Source organism: Piliocolobus tephrosceles, chromosome 10 (genome assembly GCF_002776525.5).
Source record: "Piliocolobus tephrosceles isolate RC106 chromosome 10, ASM277652v3, whole genome shotgun sequence".
NCBI classification, from domain to species: domain Eukaryota; kingdom Metazoa; phylum Chordata; class Mammalia; order Primates; family Cercopithecidae; genus Piliocolobus; species Piliocolobus tephrosceles.
The window spans coordinates 48498949-48524654 of record NC_045443.1 but is presented as its reverse complement, the minus strand read 5'-3'; the positions used below and the strand labels follow the sequence as shown (position 1 = coordinate 48524654).

The following is a 25706-nucleotide window of genomic DNA, read 5'->3' as shown; positions in this document are numbered from 1 at the left end:
AGATTTTAAGGAGTGGCAACATGGTAGACCTATTGCAGCAGGCCAGGTAATAAACGGTGAGGGCCTAGACTAAGACTATGGCAGTGAGACCAGGGGAATAGGATGGTTTCTAGAGATGGACATGGCGAGGGATTCAATGAAAAGGATGAAAAGTAGTTGAAGGCAACTCTTGAGATTCTAACTTGGGCTTGGCAGGATGATGGTATCTCCTTCCAAGATGGGGGTTATAGGCAGAAGAGTCAGGGCTTTCTTGCTACATGTAACTGCCTGTTTATAAGTGAGTGTCCTATTAGAACAGAGACTGGGTCTTATCCATCCACATGTCTTTTGCATTCGCACTGACATCAGTATGATGGTTTGGCTCTCAGGTTTTCTAGTTGAGAGGCGATATACATGGATAGCATTCAGGTGTAGCTGAGTTTCAAATGCATTATATTGGGGCCTCTCAAAGTTTTCCACAAAAGCCCCCATGAGAGAAATGTCCCTGCCTAACCTCTCCAACCTCATCTATCTAGAGGAACCTATGGCTATAGTTGAAAACAGTCTCTCAAGTAAAAAATGTCTTCAAAGCTAACATTTTACTTAAAAGCCATGCACATTTTATATTTTTTCTCATCAATACTTGTTTTAATATAATGCTCTCCTTCCTTCTCAAAAACCCACTTTAAATATTAATAACAATGCCAGCCAGCCTGGTGGCTCATGCCTGTAATTGCAGCACGCTGGGAGGCTGAGGCAGCAGGATCACTTAAGCCTAGGAGTTCTGCCAGCCTGAGCAACATAGTGAGACCCTGTCTCTACAGAAAAATTTTAAAAATTAGCGAGGTGTGGTGGTGTGAGCATGTGGTCCCAGCTACCGGGGAGGCCAAGGTGGGAGGATTGCTTGAGCCCAGAGAGGTTGAGGGTGTAGTAAGTTGTGATTGCACCGCTGTACTACAGCCAGGGCAACAGAGCAAGACCCTGTCTCAAATAAAATAACAATAATAATAATAACAGTGATATTCAGAAAGATATACCTTCTTTCTTTCTTTTTTTTTTTTTTTTTGAGACAGAGTTTCACTCTTGTTGTCCAGGCTGGAGTACAATGGCGCGATCTTGCCTCACTGGAACCTCCACCTCACAGGTTCAAGTGATTCTCCTGCCTCAGCCTCCCAAGTAGCTGGGATTACAGGCATGCACCACCATGCCCAGCTAATTTTATATTTTTAGTAGAGACGGGGTTTATCCATGTTAGTCAGGCTGGCCTCCAATTCCTGACTTAAGATGATCCACCTGCCTTGGCCTCCCAAAGTGCTGGGATTACAGGCGTGAGCCACTACACCTGGCCAGATATACCTTATTTTTTCTGAGCTTTATATTAATATATATCCTCTAGCTCACTACTATGTACCCCCTAGAGCTACCCCTAATTTGAAAAGAACAACAAAACAGGATTGTTTTTTCAGCAGTTTGTTACATTCCTAATTCTGTTGGTCCAGTAAGAGTATAGCCCTTCAAGGCCAGGCATGGTGGCTCACGCCTGTAATCCCAGCACTTTGGGAAGCCAAGGCGGGTGGATCATTTGTGGTCAGGAGTTGGAGACCAGCCTGGCCAACATGGTGAAACCCCGTCTCTATTAAAAATACAAAAATTAGCTGGGCGTGGTGGTACACACCTGTAATCCCAGCTACTCTGGAGGCTGAAGCAGGAGAATTGCTTGAACCTGGGAGGCAGAGGTTGCAGTGAGCTGAGATCATGCCACTGCACTCCCGCCTGGGCAACAGAGTGAGACTCCATCTCATAAACAAACAAACAAACAAACAAACACAGCCCTTCAGTTGTGAGATTCTTGACTGAAGCCAGGGTCATATGAGGCCAACAGGTAAGAGAGACTTGACCATAACCTTAAGGGCCTTTCTGACTTATATCCCTAGGTGCTGCAGAAACTGGGGAAAGCTGTAGAAACCAAAGATGAACGATTTGAACAAAGCGCTAACAACTTCTACCAACAACAGGTAATCTGGAGGGCAGGGGAGGGAAGCTTGGAAGAAGAAAGGAGAGGGCTGAGTGGCAAAAGAACAATAAGTTCTACAAACTGGCAAATATCCCCACCAAGCCACCCTCCCCCTAGGGTTAAGGGCTACAGGGTGATCTGCTGCTTATCCTTCCTCGGTGAACTAAAGAAATGTACCGGCCGGGCACAGTGGCTCACCCCTATAATCCCAACACTTTGGGAGGGCGAGGTGGGTGGATCACCAGAGGTCAGGAGTTTGAGACTAGCCTGGCCAACATGGTGAAACCCTGCCTCTACTAAAAATACAAAAAATTAGCTGGGCGTGGTGGTGTGCACCTGTAATCCCAGCTACTCGGCAGGCTGAGGCAGGAGAATCACTTGAACCCGGGAGGCAGAGGTTGCAGTGAACAGAGATCTTGCCATTGCACTCCAGCCTGGGTGACAAGAATGAAACTCCATCTCAAAAAAAAAAAAAGTAGAGTTAAAAATAAAGGAATTTATCTTTTTTCTTGCTGCTGACTGTCATTTTGGGGAACAGAGAAATGTTATTTATTTATTTATTTATTTTATTTATTTTTTTCGAGATGGAGTCTTGCTCTGTTGCCCAGGCTGGAGTGCAATGGTGCGATCTTGGCTCACTGCAACCTCTGCCTCCCGGGTTCAAGCAATTCTCCTGCCTCAGCCTCCTGAGTAGCTGGGATTGCAGGTGCGCGCCACCACGCCTGGCTAATTTTTGTATTTTTAGTAGAGACGGGGTTTTAGCATGTTGGTCAGGCTGGTCTCGAACTCCTGACCTCATGATCCACCCACCTAGGCCTCCCAAAGCGCTGGGATTACAGGCATGAGCCACTGCACCTGGCCCACAAATTCTTTACTATATAAGTATCAAGTTAGTTGAATTATATAGAAAATAATTTTTAAAATTATATTAATGGGTTATTAGCTATCATCAAATTCGGTAGCTGAGTGTATATCAGAATCATTTGGGAAATATTTTTAAATGCAAGTTCTCTGGGAGTAGGGCCTGGGAATCTTGCTTTTAAACTTGTTGTTGTTGGTTTACCATCTTAGATCTGATAAACTTTTTTTTTATTTTTTTTTTTTTTTGAGGCGGAGTCTTGCTCTGTCGCCCAGGCTGGAGTGCAGTGGCCGGATCTCAGCTCACTGCAAGCTCCGCCTCCCGGGTTTACGCCATTCTCCTGCCTCAGCCTCCCGAGTAGCTGAGACTACAGGCGCCCACCACCTCGCCCAGCTAGTTTTTGTATTTTTAGTAGAGACGGGGTTTCACTGTGTTAGCCAGGATGGTCTCGATCTCCTGACCTCGTGATCCGCCCGTCTCAGCCTCCCAAAGTGCTGGGATTACAGGCTTGAGCCACCGCGCCCGGCCTGATAAACTTTTTTTTAATGGAATATTTCAAATATGTGCAAAGGCAGATAAACTTGTATAATGAATTCACGTGTACTCATCACTCAGCTTCCATAATTTATCCACTCATGGGCAATCATGTTTCACTGTGTCCCTACTCACTTTCTCCTATCCTTGATTATTATGAAACAAGTTCCAGGTATATCATTTCATTCGTCAACCTAAGTAACGAAAAGAGGGAGGCTGTCTAAGAGAAAAAGGTATTTATGTGGGAATACGTGTACCATAGTAAACTATGCGGTATTCAGGGAGGTAAAGGAAGACAAATGTTTTCAAAGGAAAAAATGAGAAGGATTACATGATTGTTTGAAAATAATTATCGTTGGCTACAAAGATCAATAATAAGGGTGACACCAGTCTAAGGTTGAACATGTAGTTACTGAGCAGAAGTCTGAGCAGAAGTCCTTGCGGAAATATTTTTTGTATAAGGTTGTGATGGCCTTTGTGCAAGGTCGTGATTTTCATGGGGTCTTTTGTGATAATTCGTACCAGGCATATAAGCATGAGAACACTGTCTTCGTAGCCTCCCCTGGCTGTATTATCAGACTTTTTTTTTTTTTTTTAACACTAATGACTCCATTTTGATTCCAACAACATTTACACATCTATAAAAATTTCATTATGAGGCTGGGCACAGTGGTTCACGCCTGTAATCCCAGCACATTGGGAGGCCAAGGCGTGCAGATCGCCTGAGGTCAGGAGTTCGAGACCAGCCTGGCCAACATGGTAAAACCCTATCTCTACTAAAACTACAAAAATTAGCTGGGCGTGGTGGCACATGCCTGTAATCCCAGCTACTTGGGAGGCTGAAGCAGAATCGCTTGAACCTGGGAGGTAGAAGTTGCAGTGAGCTGAGATAGCACCACTGCACTCCAGCCTGGGTAACAGAGTGATACTCTGTCTCAAAAGGAAAAAAAAAAAAATTCATTATTAATCTCTAAAAATAGAACTCTTTTAAAATGTAACCACAATACCATTATCACACCTCAAAACATTTTTCTATACAACCTTTACTTGGCTGGGCATGGTGGCTCATGCCTGTAATACCAGCACTTTGGGATGCCAAAGCAGGAGAATCAATTGAGCCTGGGAATTTAAGACCAGCCTGGACAACATAGCGAGATCCTGTCTCTACAAAAAAATACAAAACTTAGCCAGGTATGGTAGCACATGCTTGTAGTCCCAGTAGTCCCAGCTACCTGGGAGGCTGAGGTAGGAGGATTGGTTGACCCCAGGAATTCCAGGCTGCATTGAGCTGTGATCATACCACTGCATGCCAGCCTAGGCAGCAGAGCAAGACCTGGTCTCAAAAATGAATAAACAAGTAAGTATAAATAAAATATGTATTCATTACAACAAATCAGAGAGTACATGGTTGGGGGTTGGGTATAGTGGCTCACACCTCCCAGTGGGAGGCCGAGGTGGGAGGATTGCTGAGACTAGGATTTTGAGACAAACCCGGCAACACAGGAGACCTTCACTCTGCAAAAAATAAGAAAAATTAGCTGGGCATGGTGGTGCAGGTCTGTGGTCCCAGCTACTGAGCAGTGAGCTGTGATTGTGCTACTGCACTCCAGCCTAAGCAATAGAGCAACACCCTGTTTCAAAAAAAAAAAAAAAAAAAAAAAGCAGCTCCCACATCACGAAAAAAGAAAGAAATGAATTTAAAAATTAATAATAGGCTGAACATGGTGGCTCACACCTATAATCCCAGCACTTTGGGAGGCCAAAGTGCTGAGCTCAGAAGTTTGTGACCAGCCTAGACAACATGACAAAACCCCATCTCTACAAAAAATACAAAAATACAAAAATCATCCGGGCATGGTGGTATGCTCCTGTATTCTCAGCTATTTGGGAGGCTGAGGCAAGAGGATTGCCTGAGTCTCAGAGGTTGAGGCTACAGTGAGCTTTGTTTGCACCACTGCACTCCAGCCTGGGTGACAAAGTGAGACCCTGTCTCACTTTGTTACGGTTTGTTTAAATCAGCAACTCATTGACATGTTTTAAGTTTCTTTTTTTTTTTTTGAGGCGGAGTCTCGCTCTGTCGCCCGGACTGGAGTGCAGTGGCCGGATCTCAGCTCACTGCAAACTCCGCCTCCCGGGTTTATGCCATTCTCCTGCCTCAGCCTCCGGAGTAGCTGGGACTACAGGCGCCCGCCACCTCGCCCGGCTAGTTTTTGTATTTTTAGTAGAGACGGGGTTTCACCGTGTTAGCCAGGATGGTCTCGATCTCCTGACCTCGTGATCCGCCCGTCTCGGCCTCCCAAAGTGCTGGGATTACAGGCTTGAGCCACCGCGCCCGGCTTGTTTTAAGTTTCTTAGATTTAAGGTTGTATCTCTTAATCTATATTCTAATCCCTCCCTTCTTGTAGCTTATTTGTTAATGATACTAGGTTGTTTGTCCTGCAGTTTCCTACAGTCTGTATTTTGCTGATTGAATTCCCATGATACTGTCTAATATGTTCCTATGTCTTCTATATTTTCTATAAATGGCTTATAGACTTAGAGGCTTGATGAGATTCAGGTTTTTGTTTTGATGGCAAGAATACTTAGTAGGTGTTATTGTATTCTTCCATCAGGAGGCACATAAAGTCTGTCTCCTTTTTTTGTGATGTTAATAGTAAAGTAACAGCATATAAATTGCAGGGCTAGGATTTAGACGTAAACTCAGCTTTTTTCACTATGCCTTACTAGGAGGCCTCCCTGGGCCTCTTCTCAACTCTTCTTACTGTTCTATTTCCAACTCCAGGATGAATAGAAGAAAAATCAGTAAGTTGACAGCCATTGTGGAAGGTTTCTGATTCTTGGTCCATTCTGTCCCTCTGTCCTCTCTCTAAGAGCAGATGTGTAGGTAGAAAAGGTAAGAGATGAAGCAGGACCATCAGGAAGAACAAGATCCGATGGGACAATCCCCTCAGAATTCCCTGTGGAAGCCCACCATTTAAACATCACTTAAGGGGGAAAATATGTTTAAGAAATGAAATGGAGTTAGGTTGGGAATAAGGAAAAGCTTCTAGCTGGGTGCAGTGGCTCATGCCTGTCATTCCAACATTTTGGGAGGCTGAGGCGGAAGGGCTAGGGGTTCAAGACCAGCCTTGGCAACATAGTGAGACCTTGTCTCTATAAAAAAAAGTAAATAAGGCCGGGCGCGGTGGCTCAAGCCTGTAATCCCAGCACTTTGGGAGGCCGAGACGGGCGGATCACGAGGTCAGGAGATCGAGACCATCCTGGCTAACACGGTGAAACCCCGTCTCTACTAAAAATACAAAAAATTAGCCGGGCGAGGTGGCGGACGCCCGTAGTCCCAGCTACTCAGGGGGCTGAGGCAGGAGAATGGCGCGAACCCGGGAGGCGGAGCTTGCAGTGAGCTGAGATCTGGCCACTGCACTCCAGCCTGGGCGACAGAGCGAGACTCTGTCTCAGAAAAAAAAAAAAAAAAAGTAAATAAGGAAAAACTTCTTGATTGAGAGAATGATACACCTATAATAAGTGCTGATTGAATATGCTTTTGAAATTCTCTTTTTGGTAAATTCATTTAACAAACGTTTTATGAGCACCTGCTGAGTACCAGGAACTGTGTTTGGTGTTGGGACTTCAACATGAATGAGACAACCTGCCTGCCCTCAAGGCTCTTAGTTTCAGAAGGAAGACAGTGACAATACAGTCATGTCTGACCTGAGGACCTGGGGTGGCAAAGACACACAGGAGGAAAAAGGACAAGGTCAAGGATTTTTTTTTTCTTTTTGTGAAGACGAGGTCTCACTATGTTGCCCAGGCTGGTTTCAAACTCCTAGGCTCAAGCAATCCTCCTGCCTCTGACTCCTTGAGTGCTGGGATTACAGGTGTGAGTGGAGTGTTCCCGAAGTTGAACCGGTTGGTCATGTGCCCTATCCCTCACCCACAGTTAGCTTGCAGGTAAACTTTTTATTAATAGCTTAGCCTATCAATACCAAACTTCCTAGCCTAATTTCAAAGTCTTGCCACTTGCCCACATTCCTGATCACATTTCTTTTTTGTTTTGTTTTTGTTTGCTTTGTTTTTGAGATGGAATCTTGCTCTGTCGCCCAGGCTGGAGTGCAGTGGCATGATCTCAGCTCACTGCAACGCCTGCCTCCCGGGTTCAAGTGATTGTCCTGCCTCAGCTTCCCGAGTAGCTGGGATTACAGGTGTGCGCCACCATGCCTGGCTAATTTTTGTATTTTTAGTAGAGATGGGGTTTCACCATATTGGCCAGGCTGGTCTCGAACTCTTGACCTCAAGTGATCCACCCGCCTCGGCCTCCCAAAGTGCTGGGATTACAGGTGTGAGCCACTGCACCCAGCTCTGATCACATTTCTTCTATAGGTAATTTTTATTTGAGGCTCTACTTGCTTCCGCCTTTTCCTTCTCTTCAGAGTGTATTACATAGGAAGGATTATTTTCCTCAAGCAACACTTTAACCTGTTATTTTTGGTAGTGACAGCTGTTTCCAATTCTCTACCTTTAAAATCCAATCTAATAATCTAGCTTCATCTTTCCCTCCTGGATCTACATTAAACCAAGCACTTTCAATACTTGATCACTTCAACACTTGGGCATGCTGTTTACACTTGTTTTGCTGAGTGTCCGAGTCCATTTTTCTCCAGAAAGTAGGGAACCCCAGGACAAGAACCTTCTCCATCCTCAGTACCCCAGTCTCTTAAGACGTAGCTCTGTCCACCTTACTGCTCAGGACAAGCTTCTGGTATGAGTGGTTCATTAACTGAGGGTTGGGCCTGTTTGTATAATGGGTGGGAAGGACTGACTCAGACTCTTTATGGCAATGCCAAGAATTTGGCAAGGATTCAGAGAGCAGAAGTGATAAAATCATAAGATTTAGAGCTAGAACTGGCCTTACCCTGCATTTATAGTTGAAGAAATGGAAGGCAGAGAAGTGGAGTAACTTGCTAGTTGGTGGTAGAGCCAAGTTTCTTGACTCCCAGACAAGCGAGAACCCAAGACTATGAGAGTCACCTCTGTCAGGAAAGGAGAAAGATGTTGGGATTATTCAGCCTGGAGATATTCCAGGCGAGGACAGGTAGGTCAGAGAAAGAAAATGATACCTATTGCTGACCTGTCTTCTCCCTCCTCCCCCAGTGCACACCACTACCACACACACACACGCACACACACACACACTCTCACACTCATACTTCATCTTCTCAAAAGAAAGAGCAAGAGCATAAAGGAGAACTTTGTAACTAAAAGGTTGATCCTAAAACACAGAAATGGAACTGGGCTTTTGTGAGCTGCAGTGGAAAGCAGAAGGCATTCATTTTCTGGGCTGTGATAGAGTACCCCCTAGTTTTGAACACTGCGCATTTATGCATGGTAACCTTGATTACTGATCTGATTTTTCAGGTCATATGATAACTAATGGGAAAAAATTAGGAATTTTATTTGTAGAAATTGTGCAAGGTAATTTTTTTTTTCTTTTTTTGAGACGGAGTTTTGCTCTTATTGTCCAGGCTGGAGCGCAGTGGTGTAATCCCAGCTCGCTGTAACCTCTGTGCCCCCAGGTTCAAGCGATTCTCCTGCCTCAGCCTCCCAAGTAGCTGGGATTACAGGCGTATGCTACTATATCCAGATAATTTTTGTATTTTTTAGTATAGACAGGGTTTCACCATGTTGGTCAGGCTGGTCTCGAACTCCTAACCTCAGGTGATCCACCCGCCCCGGCCTCCCAAAGTGGTAGGATTATAGGTGTGAGCCACAGCGCCTGGCCTATGCAAGGTAATTTGCTGGTTTTTATTACTTTATTATATTTATTTTTGAAATAAAATTTCCATGGTGAAGTAAAAAATTGAGTCCTTTTTTATCCTTCAAGAAAGAATTTAAAAGTCTTAATTTTTTTTTTTTTTTGAGATGGAGTCTCACTCTGTCGTCAAGGCTGGAGTGCAGTGTATTTTCTGAATTTTCATTTTTTTCTCATAATTTTTTTTTTGAGGTGGAGTCTTGCTCTGTTGCCCAGGCTGGAGTGCAGTGGTGCAATCTCGGCTCACTGCAACCTCTGCCTCCTGGGTTCAAGTGATTCCCCTGCCTCAGCCTCCTGAGTAGCTGGGATTACAGGTGCATGCCACCACGCCTGGCTAATTTTTGTATTTTCAGTAGAAACAGGGTTTCGCCATGTTGGTCAGGCTGGTCTTGAACTCCTGACCTTGTGATCCGCCTGCCTTGGCATCCCAAAGTGCTGGGATTACAAGTGTGAGCCACCACGCCTGGCCTCTCCCATAATTTTTTATTTTTATTTTTTTTGAGATGGAGTTTTGTTCTTGTTGCCCAGAGTGGAGGGCAATGGCACAATCTTGGCTCACTGCCACCTCCGCCTCCCGGGTTCAAGAGATTCTCTTGCCTAAACCTGCCAAGCAGCTGGGATTACAGGTGCCTGCCACCACACCCTGCTAATTTTTTGTATTTAGTAGAGATGGGGTTTCACCATGTTGGTCAGGCTGATCTCAAACTCCTGACCTCAGGTGATCCACCTGCCTTGGCCTCCCAAAGTGCTGGGATTACTGGTGTGAGCCACTGTGCCCGGCCCCATAATTTTTTATACTTTTGGTATCATCAGTAGCCTCTCAAGTAATGAATACAGCAAATAACAAATAAACAAATTCACAACAAGAATTTTATGGTGTACTGAATAATGCAACTTGGCTTTCAAGTACAACATCCCCTGAACTGGTCTGCTCTGATCTGTAGGCTGGCTCCATAGAGTACCCTTAAAGTGGGCTGCACCTCTCAGTCCATCCCTACAGTCCACAGTCCTGAAATCAGGTTCCAGAATGTCAGATGTCTGGCTTAAATTCCCAACCAACTCTTCAAAATGAGTTTACACATAGGAAGGAGACCAAAATGGGAAGAGGGTCTAAACACCATAAGGAACAACTGAGGAAACCTATGAGAAAGACTTGGTCAAGGGCACATGCAAATTGTCTTCAAGCATGTGTGGAAGAGAAATTAGATCTACTCTATGGGTACAGAAGGCCAACCCAAGACTCATAGGAAAAAGTTGGTTTGTTTGTTTTGAGATGGAGTCTTGCTCTGTCACCCAAGCTGGAGTACAATGACACGATCCGATCTCAGCTCACTGCAATCTTCGCCTCCCAGGTTCAAGCGATCCTCCTACCTCAGCCTCCTGTGTAGCTGGGACTACACATGTGCGCCATCACGCCCGGCTAATATTTTGCATTTTTACTAAAGACAGGGTTTCACCATTTTGACCAGGTTGGTCTCGAACTCCTGACCTCAAGCAATCCACCAGCCTTGGCCTCCCAAAGTGCTGAGATTATAAGGGTGAACTACTACTCCCAGCCAGAAAAAGTTTTAACAGAACTCGTTTAAAATCAAGTGATACTGTCTCAGGCAAGATGTTAGTTTCCAGTTCCTGGAAGTATTTGAGAAGCAGAGGCTAAATGAACATTTGTCAGAATAATAACAAAAGCAGTTCATCTATCAGATTGAGATTTAAACTTCCAAATCTAAAAGATACCTTCTTTTCCTTTTTTAGAAGGAGGAGGAGCCGTTGTCTGAACTTGGGATTCCTAGGCTAAAAAATGAGATTTCAGACACAGGAGCAAAGATGGAAGCAGGGGTAGATAGAGCTATAGATGAAGACATTCGGGGTGGAAGAGGAGAAGCAATGATGAGGCTACTTGGAGTAGCATAAAGCAGGTGACTGATGGAAGGGAAGGGTAAAGTGAGGCAAGAGAGAAGGATATTGGGGGGGAGAGGAATGTCTGTGTTGGGGTTCAGAGAAAGAAGAAGGCCTGGTATCTGCAGAAAATGGTAGCACTTTACCCAGAGAGAAGGGTGCAAGCCAGAGAATCGCATAGTGTCACATGGAGAACACTTACATTTCAACAGGGGAACTTGGGTATAGGCTCTTGTTCACTGGAAGGAAGATGCCAGTGTAATGGGGGCTTTAGCAAGCCCCTATCTTAAAAACTAACACAAAGGAGACCACCTACAACATGTTGGTAAAGAAAGTAAAGGCTAACTTATAACAATTGTGAATATTTGAAGAAATTTCAGGTGTGATTTCTGCTTTTAACCTACTTTTCGACTTTGACCTCTGGAGCATCTTTTGAAATATGAATCTCTTTAGTCACCAAATGTACTTTTCTCTTTCAGGCAGAAGGCTACAAGCTGTACAAGGACCTGAAGAACTTCCTTAGTGCAGTCAAAGGTGGGCATTGCAGCATGGGAGAATCCAGAGGGCATTTATACAGCTACTAAGAGGTTTGGGGGTGGAAAACAACAGCCATACCCCCATGTTTTTGTCATTTTATCATTTGTCTACTCTTGACTCCTGGAACTTTGTGGGCTGAGGAAGAGTGACTTTTCCTTTCAGCCCCATCCAGCTTTCCTCGCTTACATAACCTAAACCTTCTGAGTTTGTCCTTCTGAATTGGAACCACTGATTTGTCACCCATGTGATTACACCAAATACTGTTGGGGAAACGTGATGGTAGGACTGAATTCTCTCCTTTCAGTGATGCATGAAAGTTCAAAAAGAGTGTCAGAAACCCTGCAGGAGATCTACAACAGCGAGTGGGACGGTCATGAGGAGCTGAAGACCATCGTAGGGGTAAGAGTGGCTTGGGTTTTACAACTTGTTGGCACTTATTCCTGTTTGCATCTCAACCTCAGCTTAGCTTCTCTATCCAAGAAAATAGGAAAACAAAGGAGCCAGTTCACACTGTGCATTTGTATAGCCTCAGTCACTGGGTGGTAGGAAGAAGCTACAACTGTTAAGGTAAAAACAAGTTTCCCCTAATCTGTGGATTCCTCTAATTTTGACTCTCTTCCCCTCTTTAAAACATTATGAGAAGTTTTACCTCCTAAAGATGGGTTGTTTTTTAAAACAAAGTTCATGCAGTTATATACTCTTAAACTTTCCCATATAAGCTCTGGAGTCCAAGGCTTTAACCTTGTGCCCTGTTCGTAATCTCTGAATGTATGTTCAGACTCCCATAGAGCAGTTCCTTGGGGTAGGGGCTGTTTCTTTTCTTCCTCTGACTATTCCCCGGAATCCAACGTGGTATTCTAAATACAGTGCTACAAAAAAGAAGGTTTTTGCAGGGAGAATTTGGGTATTTCCCTGGTAGGCAGTTGTTGTTGGGAGTGGAGCCTTCACCAGCCTCTGCCTCTATCCCACAGAATAATGATCTCCTTTGGGAAGACTACGAGGAGAAACTGGCTGACCAGGCTGTGAGGACCATGGAAAACTACGTTGCCCAGTTCAGCGAAATTAAGGTACTCGATGTACAGAATCATGGTTGGCTTGTGGATAATCCATCCTGGTTAGAGAACATATTGGGTTAAACATTATAAGTAGAATTAGAGCTCAATTAAGAATGAAGTTTGGGTAAGTTAGGAGAAAGATTAAGGTTGAGGGTTAGACAAGAGGTTAGGATATAAGGTCAGAAGTAGTGTGAAGTTTATGTTTAAACTTAGATTTCAAGGCTGGGTACAGTGGCTGACATCTGTAGTCCCAGTACTTTGGGAGGCTGAGATAGGAGAATCACTTGAGCCCAGAAGTTCAGGATCAGCCTGGGCAACATGGCAAAACCCTATCTCTACAAAAAATACAAAAAAAATTTGTCAGTGTGGTGGTGTGCGTCTGTAGTCCCAGCCACCCTAGGAGACTGAGGTGAAGGATCACTCGAGCCAGGGAGGGAGAGGTTGCAGTGAGCCGAGATCATGCCACTGCGCTCCAGCCTGGGTGACAGAGACTGGTGTCTCAAAATAAGTAAATAAATAAAATAAACTTAGATTTCAGTGAGCTATATTTGGGCTGATTTCAAATTAGATCCAAGTTAGAGGCATCCCCTTTAGCTGTGAGAAACAGCTGATAGCACTAAAGATGTTTATTATATAGAAGAAGAAACATGGGGTAATCAAATAGTTATCTTCAAATACTTGAAAATCTGTTAGGTAAAAGAGGAATTCCACCTATTCTAAACTGTTCCAGAAAGCAGAATTAGAATTCATCTATTCATTCAGCTAGGTTTTTTTTTTTTCCTGAGATGGAGTCTTGCTCTGTTGCCCAGGGTGGAGTGCAATAGCGCCGTCTTGGCTCACTGCAACCTCCACCTCCTGGGTTCTAGCGAGTCTCCAGCCTCAGCGTCCCAAGTAGCTGGGATTACAGGCATGCGTCACCATGCCCAGCTAGTTTTTGTATTTTTAGTAGAGACAGGGTTTCTCTGTGTTGGCCAGGCTGGTCTCAAACTCCTGACATCAGGTGATCCGCCAACCTCGGCCCCCCAAAGTGCTGGGATTATAGGCGTGAGCCACTGCACCCAGCTCTAGTATTTGTCAAACACCTACTCTGTGAGGCACTGTGCTGATTCAGAGGAAGAAGTTAGAGGGAGTCTGACTTAAGTTCCTAATAGTTAAAGCTTTCCAAAAATGAAATGAAATAGATTCAAAGATAGTGAGTTGTCTGTTCTTTGTGCAAACAGCAGTCAAACTACTTCTTATCTTGGATGTTATAGAGAAGCCTCATGTATTATATGGGAAATTGGACCAGATAATTGCTAAGATCTTTTCAAATTCTGTGACTGAGAGAATGAAACGGTTCAATGACATAGTCTGCTTCTCAATGGTATAATTTATAGTTTGGATAAGGCTGAGTAGACTTTCTCTCAGTGGTCAGAGTAATTTATAGCTTTTATTGTGTTTTAGAGCTTTCAGAGCACTTTGTATTCAGCATTCTGTCTTTCAAATAGCAGTTGTATAAGGGAAGATGGGGCTACTGAGGCTCCAAAAGAGATGTGCCTTGCCACTGGCCACAGGCTAATGAATGGCAGATTTGGGACTAATTCCGAAAAATCCAGACTTTCACTTTCATGTGATTCTCCAGGCCATTTCTCCTGGAGACTGAAGCAGTTTATAATGGGTTCATAGGAAATATTAAAATTTAATACAGGGGGAGGTGGAGGTGGAAATATATATATGTATTTTATTTTATATATATACTATATATAATTAATACAGATTTCCACATGCTCTGTAGGACTCTATCTCCCTCTGAGAATCCCCCATTCTTCCCAGATACTGAGGGAGACCCCATGGGCACAAAACCCTATTAGAAAGTGAAATTGGGGCCGGGTGCAGTGGCTCATACCTGTAATCCCAGCACCTTGAGAGGCCAAGGTGGGCATATCACATGAGCCCAGGAGTTCGAGACCAGCCTGGCCAACATGGCGAAACCCCATCTCTACTAAAAATACAAAAATTAGCCGGGCTTGGTGCACATGCCTATAATTCCAGCTACTTGGGAGGCCAAAGCACAAAAATTGCTTGAATCTGGGAGGCAGAGGTTGCAGTGAGCTGAGATCGCACCACTGCACTCCAGCCTGGGCAACAGAGCAAGACCCTGTCTCAAAAAAAACAAAAACAAAAAACAGCGAAAGTGAAATTTGATAGTAGGATCCAAGAATCTTGCTCTCTGTTTGGTATTCTGTTACCTACATCCTGGCCACTAAAAAGTGAGTATCCACACCCTTTCTCATTACCCTGGGTCAGGAGAGAATTGCCAAGCGGGGTCGGAAACTCGTGGACTATGACAGTACCCGACATCACTTGGAGGCAGTGCAGAATGCCAAGAAGAAAGATGAGGCCAAGACTGCCAAGGTAAAGCAAAAACAACAACAAAAACTGGTAAATTCTTCCTGTTCTCCTCCCCATGGTGGTGGCAGGTGGCTGGGCCAACGTGGGTATAGGAAATTATAAATTCAGCATCCAGTGTCCTGAAGGAAATCTGTTTCTTCTGACACTGATGCTGTAAGGATAGTCAGGGTCTTGAGCCTGGGGAGGGCATGCTCAGGGAAAGAAGAGGGATGGCTCCTAGTAAGCCTAGTGCCTAAAAAATGCAGAGAATGAAGGGGGCATGCTGTAGTACTGGGTTCAGAATTGAGGGAGATTGTCTTGTCTCTTTTACCACCTAGGCAGAGGAAGAGTTCAACAAAGCCCAGACTGTGTTTGAAGATCTGAACCAAGAACTACTAGAGGAGCTGCCTATTCTTTATAATAGGTAATGACTGAAATTCTTTATAACAGGTAATGACTGAAATTGCTTGTGTGAAGCAAAGGCACCTTTTGTGCCTTGAGAGTAGGTAGATAAAAGTGTTTTAGATTTAAATTCCCACACTGCCCCCCTTTTTTTGAGACAGGGTCTCACTCTGTCACACAGGCTGGAGTACAGTAACACTCAATCTCAGCTCAGTGCAACCTCCACCTCCCTAGTTCAAGTGATTTTTGTGCCTCAGCCACACAAGTACCTGGGATTACAGGCTTGTGCCAACATGCCTGGCTGAATTTTTTTTTTTTTTGTATTTTTATTTTTATTTTTTATTTTTTTTGAGACGGAGTCTCGCTCTGTCGCCCAGGCTGGAGTGCAGTGGCCGGATCTCAGCTCACTGCAAGCTCCGCCTCCCAGGTTTACACCATTCTCCTGCCTCAGCCTCCCGAGTAGCTGGGACCACAGGCGCCCGCCACCTCACCTGGCTAGTTTTTTTTTTTTTTTTTTTTAGTAGAGACGGGGTTTCACCAGGTTAGCCAGGATGGTCTCGATCTCCTGACCTTGTGATCCGCCCGTCTCGGCCTCCCAAAGTGCTGGGATTACAGGCTTGAGCCACCGCACCCGGCCCTTTTTTTGTATTTTTAGTAGAGATGGGGTTTCACCATGTTGCCCAGGCTGGTCTCGAACTCCTGACTTCAAGTGATCCCCCTGCCTTGGCTTCCCAAAGTTCTCGGATTACAGGCATGAGCCAACATGCCCAGCCAAATTTTCCACATTTAAAGAGAAATCTGAGCAGAAACTCCATTTGTATCCTTTTTTCTTTTTATTGTACAAGATAGGCATAATAGATAGAACTGTAGTCAGAATATTTTATATTGTCACTTATTGGTGTACATAGGATGGAGCCTTTGTAATGAATACATGTATTCTAAAACATTATGTGACTCCTAATTAAAATAAAATTGAAATTTTATTTTTTATTTTATTTTATTTATTTATTTTGAGACAGGGTCTGACTCTGTCACCCAGGCTGCAGTATGGCTCACTGTAATCTATGCCTCCCGGGTTCAAGCAATTCTCCCACCTCAGCTTCCTGAGTAGCTGGGACTACAGGCACATGCCACCACACCTGACTAATTTTTGTGTTTGTTTGTTTTATTTTGAGACAGAGTCTCGCTCTGTCGCCCAGGCTGGAGTGCAGTGGCACAGTCTCGGCTCACTGCAACCTCCACCTCCCAGGTTCAAGCAATTCTCCTGTCTCAGCCTCCCGAGTAGCTGGGACTACAGGCGCGTGCCACCAACTCCAGCTGATTTTTTGTATTTTAGTAGAGATGGGGTTTCACCATGTTGGCCAGGGTGGTCTCAATCTCCTGACCTTGTGATCCACCCACCTCGGCCTCCCAAAGTGCTGGGATTACAGATGTGAGCCACCGTGCCTGGCCATTTTTGTATTTTTTGACAGGTTTCACCCTGTTGGACAGGCTGGTCTCAAACTCCTGACCTCAAGTGATCCACCTGCCTCAGCCTCCCAGAGTGCTAAGATTACAGGCATGAGCCACGGTGCCTGGCCTAGAAATGAAATTTAATATGGTTTCTTTAAAAGTATACTTCCTTGATTCACTTACAGGAGAATTCCATTAATGTACATACAGGCGTAGAAGTTGTCCTGTATTGCATAATGGGAAAGAATAATTACTTACTGTAATAATTATAATTAGGTGGCCTTATATTTATATAGCCCTTTAAAAAATTATTCAAACCCCTTTCATGTCTGCTCAGCTCTTCAAGAGCCCAAATCAGATAACTCCATGAAACTGTTAAACTTTGGTGTCAACCTGAACTGATACTATCTCCCCTGGCCTTCCTGCTTCTAAGAATCAGGTGTGTTCCTGGCCTAGCTCTGATGAATCCAGATCCCAGAACATCCTGAGTGTGGGATGTGGGATGGCTTTTTTTAAATGGGGTCTCACTCTGTTGCCCAGGCTGGAGTACAGTGGTGTGATCTCGGCTCACGGCAACCTCTGCCTCCCAGGTTCAAGTGATTCTGCCTTAGCCTCCCAAGTAGCTGGGATTACAGGCACGTGCCACCACACCTGGCTAATTTTTTTTTTTTGTATTTTTAGTAGAGGTGGGGTTTTACCATGTTAGCCAGGATGGTCTCGATCTCCTGACTTTGTGATACACCTGCCTTGGCCACCCAAAGTGCTGGGATTACAGGCGTGAGCCACCATGCCCAGTGGGATGCTTTCTTTTAGGAGCCTTGGTGGCTGGTTTTGGCTTAAGGTCATACCTTGTATTTCAAACAAAGAACTCCTTTCCCATGCCTTACCCGTGTGTTTGTTATTTTGCTTCCTAATAGTCGTATTGGCTGCTATGTGACCATCTTCCAAAACATTTCCAACTTGAGGGATGTCTTCTACAGGGAAATGAGCAAGGTGAGAAGCGTCTGGTCAATTGAGGCTTGTGGGTGTGTTTTTTAGTAAATATGAAGGTAGCCTTGACTTACATAATTTCTTTAAATATGCATATTGGCACCACAGATTTTGACTTCTATCTCATGATGAAATAAGAGCACTTCATTGTATATTTAACTGTATTAAAACACATCAGAGGGCCCTCTTCATCTCCCTTAACAACTGAGTAAGTGCATCCAAATTTGAGCTTTAGCATGAATAAAGGAGGTTAAGCCTATGGAAGGAGCAATTAAAATGGGGAATCCCATTGTGAAATCTCTATCTATTGTTGCTGGGGACTGGAGAGTGCAGTGTTTAAGGACAAGTCAGTTTCTCAGGTGGTTAGTCTCAAATAAGACTAATCCTCTCAGTGACAGGCAGCCATATAACATAATTTATGAAGTCTTTTCTAGTCCTGGGATTCCAGGATCTTTGCTACTACAACATTAGTTATATTCACACACAGCTACACATACCACTCTCCGTAGTTTATTTGGCTAACGTGTGATTTGCCTAGTTAATATTAAAAATGAGGTTTGTTTTTTTTTTTTGAGACGGAGTCTTGCTGTGGTGCCCAGGCTGGAGTGCAGTGGCGCAATCTCGGTTCACTGCAGGCTCCACTTCCCGGGTTCACGCCATTCTCTTGCCTCTGCTTCCCAAGTAGCTGGGACTACAGGTGCCCACCACCACGCCCGGCTAATTGTTTTGTATTTTTAGTAGAGACAGGGTTTCACTGTGTTAGCCAGGATGGTCTCGATCTCCTGACCTCGTGATCCGCCCGCCTCGGCCTCCCAAAGTGCTGGGATTACAGGCTTGAGCCACCGCGCCCAACCTAAAAATGAGTTTTCATTCCCTGGATCACCTGTGAGAAGCTGGAACCTCAAATCAGACATCGGTTATGGACCCTGCCTTGAGACAGCTGCCAGTCCGATGGAAGAGGCAGAACTTAGAACACAGAGAGACAAGGAAGGAGGGGGTGGTGGGACAGGACCCTGGAGTCTAATGCTAGACAGATGAAGAGGAATTCAGATCAGAGTTGAAAGGGGGAGGTTTTATTTTGGGAAGCTGTCTGAAGGGAAGGGGAGAAGGGATATGCCACTCTCGGGTTCCCAATTGGCTAGCATCCCCTACTTTCTTACTGGCTCTAGCTGAACCACAATCTCTACGAGGTGATGAGCAAACTGGAGAAGCAACATTCCAATAAAGTCTTTGTGGTGAAGGGACTGTCAAGGTGAGCACCGTCCAAGACTCTTTTGCTTCGTTTGTCCCATGTGTGAACGTATTCAAAATCTTCATCTCCAGTCCAGAATCCTGACCTGTCCCTATGTGCATGTGCATGATGATGTTTGTTGTTTATACTATGCTCCTATATAATTTATTTTGTTTTTTACTAAATTATTTCAGGGCCAGACATGGTGGCTCATGCCTATAATCCCAGTATTTTGGGAGGCTGAGGCAGGAGAATCACTTGAGACCAGGAGTTTGAGACCAGTCTGGGCAGCATAGTGAAATCTCATCTCTACAAAAAAAAGATTAAAAGAAAATAAAGATTAGCCAGGCACAGTGGTGCGTACCTGTACTCCTAGCTACTCAGGAGGTTGAAGCAGGAGGATCACTTGAGCGCAGGAGTTTGAGGGTGCAGTGAGCTGTGATCATGCCACTTCACTGCAGCCTGGGGGACAGAGCAAGACCCTGTCTCTAAAACAATTAATAAAAATTAAATATTTCAGACATAACTAAATGTATAAAGAATAATATAACAAATAGCCATGTAAATATGTTGTAAATATAGCTGTTCCTTTTCCACTCACTTTTTCTTTCTGACACCACTAAAGGTAACCACTACGTTACATTTAGTATTTATCATTTCCATGTGTGTTGTTTTATTTTATGTGTGCATGTATGTTTCACACATAACACACATGGAAATACTAAATAATACTAAATGTAGCATGCACACATTGTATTGTTTCACACATACATGCATACATAAAATATTGTTTTGCATTTTTTGTGTGTTTTTTGTTTGTTTTTTTGTTTTTGAGACAGGGTCTTGCCCAGGCTGTAATGCAATGGCACGATCTTGGCTCACTGCAACCTCCGCCTCCCGGGTTCAAGCGATTCTCCTGCCTCAGCCTCCAAGTAGCTGGGATTACAGGCGCACGCCACCATATCCAGCTAATTTTTGTATTTTTAGTAGAGACAGGGTTTCACTATGTTGGCCAGGCTGGTCTTGAACTTCTGACCTCGTGATCTGCCCGCCTTGGCCTCCCAGAATGCTGGGATTACAGGTATGAGCCACCATGCCTGGCTGTTTTGCATGTTTTTAAACTTTATATAAATGGACTTATACTGTATGTATTGTTCTGCAACTTCTTTTGTTCTTTTAGTATTGTTTGTAAGATTTTTCATTATTACTATATGTTGCTATAGTAACTCTGCTGTTTCCTTTCTATAGTTGTTATTGTATGCCTAGTTCATGATTTATTTATCCTCCTGCTAGTTTGGGGCATTTGAATTACCTTCTAGGTTTTTGCTATTATAAATTATGTTGTGATGAACAAGTTTTACATTTGTCCCTGTGAATATTATCAAGAGTTTCTTTAGGGTCTATACTTGAAGCAGGATTATTGAGTCATAAGATCTGTCATGGGGCTTCTCGACCCTTATGAGATATTGCCATATTGCTCTGCAAGGTGATGATTCCAGTTTACTACCCATTAGCAGTGAGTAAGAGCCCTCATGAGTCCACATTCTCACTACATGAGAAATTGTCAGACTTCTTCATTCTTACAAGCTCATGGGTATGAAACGGAATTTTTTTAAAGTTTTAAGTCATAGCTTCATAATTGCTAATTACCTTGAGTATCTTTTCATGTTATTGGCCATTTAACATTCCTGTTCTGTGACTTTCCTATATATTGTTTTCCCATTTTTCAATTGGGTTGTTGACCTTTTATAAAACAATTGATCTATATAAGTTTTTGTTTGCTGATATATTCTAGATTCTAATCCTGGATGCTCAAGGATAAGCATGGCATCCAGCACATAGTAGGTACTTGATAAATGTTATAGTTGATTCTTGTTCATGGTAGTTTTGTTCTATAAAGTTGCCACACTCACTGAACATCAAACCACAGGTTTCTGTGAGCCCCTGATCACAAAATTTTCATCAGCCACCCAACATATAACCTTGTTTCATGTGAGTTTATGTTTAAAGACACCTTATTTAATCTATATTATTAATTTATTAATATTGAACTCACAACCAGCAGTATTGTAACTCATGCCTGAATGAAGCTTATCTAATACATGTATTTTCTCTGGAAGGCACATCACAGTCTTTTTGCACTTATCACTACAGCTTGGGGGCCATTTTAAATAGCAAAATCACCAACAAAAAGCACAAAGTTAGGAAAACATGGTGGAAAGGACACTTGTTTACAGTTTGAGAACGGAAGCAAGAAGGTAGATGGTTGTCTTGTTAGACTTCATCTGGAAAGTGGGTGCCAAGCAACTCATTCTTCACTACTTGTGCATGTCTAATAGTGACTGGGAAAGGGCCACAAGTATTGATTTGGGGGTTCCAAATAAATAAGTAGGTAATTCACAAATATGAAATCTGTGTAGTTCAACTGTATATCACCCATTAATCTTTGCCCCAGAGAAAATATTTGCTAACATTTTGCAGTGTTTCTTTCCAGTCTCTTTCTCTGTACATATTTTTACATAATTGAGTTCATGATATAGATAAAATTTTGGCCTTTTTTCACTTCACTCTGTAAGTGTTATTGTAAATTATGCAAACTTTCTAACATTTTAAATTGCTTTATTCTGTTTATTATATGCATCATAATTTATTTTTGCATATTTACATTGCTTCTGGTTTTTAGCCATTCTGAATCTGAACATCTTCCTTTTTTATCAGCAGCAGGCGCTCTTTAGTCATTTCTCCCCCAGTTCAGACAACTATGGTCTCCAGTCCTCTTTCCTCACCTACTAGTCCCTCTACACTTTCCTTGAAGAGTGAGAGTGAATCTGTCTCAGCAACTGAAGATCTGGCACCTGATGCAGCCCAGGGGGACGACAATTCTGAGATCAAGGAGCTCTTAGAAGATGAGGAAATAGAGAAGGAAGGATCTGAAGCAAGCTCCTCTGAGGAAGAAGAGCCTCTACCAGCCTGCAATGGCCCCGCCCAGGCCCAGCCCTCTCTTACCATTGAGAGTGTCAAGTCCCAGGAGGAAGTTCTCCCCAGCTCCCCAGCTCCATCACCTGGCGGAGCCCTGAGCCCTTCAGGGCAGCCTTCATCATCTGCCGCAGAAGTAGTCCTCCGAACCCGCACCGCAAGTGAAGGATCCGAACAACCAAAGAAGAGAGCCTCTCTCCAGAGGACCTCAGCACCCCCTAGTAGGCCTCCTCCACCTAGAGCCACTGCAAGCCCCAGGCCCTCCTCAGGGAACATACCCTCCAGCCCTCCAGCCTCTGGAGGGGGTTCACCCACCAGCCCTAGGGCCTCCTTGGGGACTGGGACTCCAAGTCCTAGGACCTCCCTAGAGGTCTCTCCTAATCCAGAAACACCAGAGAAGCCAGTGAGAACTCCTGAGGCCAAAGAAAATGAAAACATCCACAATCAGAACCCTGAAGAACTTTGTACTTCCCCCACCTTAATGACATCTCAGGTAAGAGTAGTTCTGGTTGGGTATTTAATTTAATTAATTTATTTATTTAAGTTAGGGTCTCACTGTGGCACCCAGGCTGGAGTGTAGGGGTGCAATCACAGCTCATTGCAGCCTCAACCTCTCAAGCTCAAGTGATCCTCCCCCAGTAGAGATAGGGTCTCCTTATGTTGCCCAGGCTGATCTTGAATTACTGGTCTCAAGTGATCCTCCTGTCTTGGCCTCCCAAAGTACTGAGATTACAGATGTGAGCCACTGCACCCGGCTCTGGTAGTGTCTTTATATCCTTTTATAACCTCCATGTAGGTATCTTTACTAAAGTCAGAATACTCTTGGACACCTTTTTGGATTCTGGGGATTGTTTCATGTCTTCATAGCAATTTAGTAATCTACTTTTAGGGTAATTGGTTTTTTTTTTGAGACGGAGTCTCACTCTGTTGCCCAGGCTGGAGTGCAGTGGCGCCATCTCTGCTCACTGCAAGCTCCGCCTCCTGGGTTCAAGCGATTCTCCTGCCTCAGCCTCCAGAGTAGCTGGGATTACAGGCACACACCACCACACCCGGCTAATTTTTTGTATTTTTAGTAGAGATGGGGTTTCACCATGTTAGTAAGGATGGTCTCGATCTCCTGACCTCGTGATCCACCCTCCTCATCCTCCCAAAGTGCTGGGACTACAGGCGTGAGCCACCACGCCAGGCTGGTCTCTCCATGTTGGTCAGGCTGGTCCCGAACTCCTGACCTCGTGATCTACCCGCGTCGGCCTCCCAAAGTGCTGGGATTATAGGCGTGAGCCACCGCACCCAGCCGGTAATTGATTTCTATAAGGTGCTTATCTCTAGTAGTGTTAATGAGCAGATTCTTACTAATTTCTTTCTTTTCCTCCAAGTTCTGGGAGTTCCTAGTATAAAGAACCTGTAGTTGAAGCCAGGTATCGTGGCTCACACCTGTAATTCCAGCACTTTGGGAGGCCGAGGCAGGCAGATCACGTGAGGCCAGGAGTTCAAGACCAACCTGGCCAACATAGTGAAACCCTGTCTCCATTAAAAATACAAAACTTAGCCAGGCATGGTGGCGTCTGTAGTCTCAGCTACTTGGAAGACCTGAGGCACAAGAACACTAGAATCACTTGAACCCAGGAGGGAGAGGTTGCAGTAAGCCGAGGTCACGTCACTGCATTACAGCCTGGGCAACAGAGTAAGACTGTGTCTCAAAGAAAAGAAAAGAAAAAGAAAAAGTTAAAAAAAAAATTAACACAAAATTTAAAAAATAAAAAAATAAATAATAAATTTAAACCAAAGAAGAACTAGTAGTTGGAATCCTGAGCTTTACCTTCTTTAGTGGGGGCAGGAGGGTGGGTCTCACTTCATTTCATTATACCTGTGACTATGGTAAATAGACCCTGAAAAAAATGGCAGCAAATTTCCAGAGTGTGTCTTCTCTGATGAGAAGACCTAGAAGCAGGAACTCACAGAGGGAAGTAAAGCAAAAAAGACAGTCTTTTAAAAAGGCTGCTCCCTACTTGGGAGGCTGAGGCAGGAGGATTGCTTGAGCTTATGAGGTTGAGGCTGCAGTGAGCACCACTACACTCCAGCTTGAGCACCAGAGTGAGACTCTTTCTCAAAAAAAATTTTTAAGGCTTTTGAAAAAAAATTGAGAGATGCCAACCCATTGAAGAGCAAATAGTTCTGTGAAGGATCTGTAAATCAAGTCATACTCTTTTTTTTTCTTTCTTTTGAGGCAGGGTCTCATTCTGTCACCCAGGCTGGAGTGCAGTGGCATGATCACGACTCACTGCAGACCTCTCTGGGCCCCAGTGATCTTCCCTCCTTAGCCTCCCAAGTAGCTGGTACTACAGGCGCATACCACGCCTGCCTCATTTTTGTATTTTTGGTAGAGACGGGGTTTCGCCTTGTTGCCCAGGCTGGTTTCAAACTCCTAGGCTCCAGTGATCCTTCCGTCTCTGCCTCCCAAAGTGCTGGCCTTACAGGTGTGAGCCACCATGCTGGGCCTCAAGTCATATTCTAGTCACATTATATGGAAAGGCTATCATATAGGGATTTGACTTGTTCTGTGACACTCCAGAGGGCAGAGGCATAAACTATGTATAAAGACTTTTTTAAAGATACATTTTGGATCAATACAAGAGGAACTTTCAACAATTAGCTCAATTTTTAAAATGGGATGAAAAAAATATTGTGGAAGGGCAAAGGAGACACAAGGGGCTGACCAAAAAAAAAGTGGGATGGGCCGCCTTAAGAATTAGTTATCTTTCCTTGATGTTAAGAGCTAAGGGCCGGGCGCAGTGGCTCACGCCTGTAATCCCAGCACTTTGGGAGGCTGAGGTGGGTGGATCATGAGGTCAGGAGATCCTGGCCAACATGGTGAAACCCCGTCTCTACTAAAAATACAAAAAATTAGCTCGGCATTGTGACATGTGCCTGTAATCCCAGCTACTCGGGAGGCTGAGGAAGGAGAATGGCGTGAACCCAGGAGGCGGAGCTTGCAGTGGGCGGAGATCGCGCCACTGTACTCCAGCCTGGGAGACAGAGCGAGACTCCATCTCAAAAAAAAAAAAAAAAAAGAATAAATAAAATTACGATCTAGTAATGATAAGTGATACAAAGAAAAATTAAGTAGGGAAGGGCACAGGGAGTGGGAGCTGAGTTGCAAGTTTATAGAGCAGTCAGCGGTGACGTGAGCAATGCGGAAGGCTAGCACATGAGCCGTGTGTGTATCTGGGAGAAGTGTGTGAGATATCTGGCACTCATCAGGTCATCCCACCCTACTACTGCCTGTGTCTGATCGAGGCTACCTCAGGAGCCTCCTGCTATCTGAAAGAAGCTAATATGGACCAGGGGCACAGGGATGGCCCCCAGGATGGGAAGGTGTGGGACTCTCTCCTCCACTGTTCACTTTGATTCACAGATTGCTTCAGAGCCTGGAGAGGCAAAGAAGATGGAAGACAAGGAAGAGGATGATAAGCTTATCTCAGCTGACTCCTCAGAGGTACTAAAAGCCTAAGTCATCTACATGATTATGCCCTATTGTTTTTACATATTAAAATTTATTTTTCTTTTTCCAGAAGTATATCTTTCAGAGGCCCTCAGTCCTGATT

The 25706-nt window shown here is 44.2% G+C and overlaps 1 protein-coding gene across 2 annotated transcripts in view; it reads left to right on the top strand.

Annotated features, from left to right (window-relative positions):
* The window catches only part of BIN2 (bridging integrator 2), a 42253-nt gene that overhangs the window by 8334 nt on the left and 8213 nt on the right, over nt 1-25706 (top strand). Inside the window, exons 2-11 of one of the 2 annotated variants that reach the window (XM_023211089.2) lie at nt 1914-1994; nt 11568-11622; nt 11930-12024; nt 12597-12692; nt 14967-15074; nt 15389-15474; nt 17822-17897; nt 19064-19146; nt 21844-22594; nt 25517-25597. In XM_023211089.2, coding sequence (XP_023066857.1) covers nt 1914-1994; nt 11568-11622; nt 11930-12024; nt 12597-12692; nt 14967-15074; nt 15389-15474; nt 17822-17897; nt 19064-19146; nt 21844-22594; nt 25517-25597 — 1512 coding nt within the window. The remainder of the gene's footprint in view (nt 1-1913; nt 1995-11567; nt 11623-11929; nt 12025-12596; nt 12693-14966; nt 15075-15388; nt 15475-17821; nt 17898-19063; nt 19147-21843; nt 22595-25516; nt 25598-25706) is intronic. The other variant, XM_026454682.2, reaches the window with a different exon arrangement.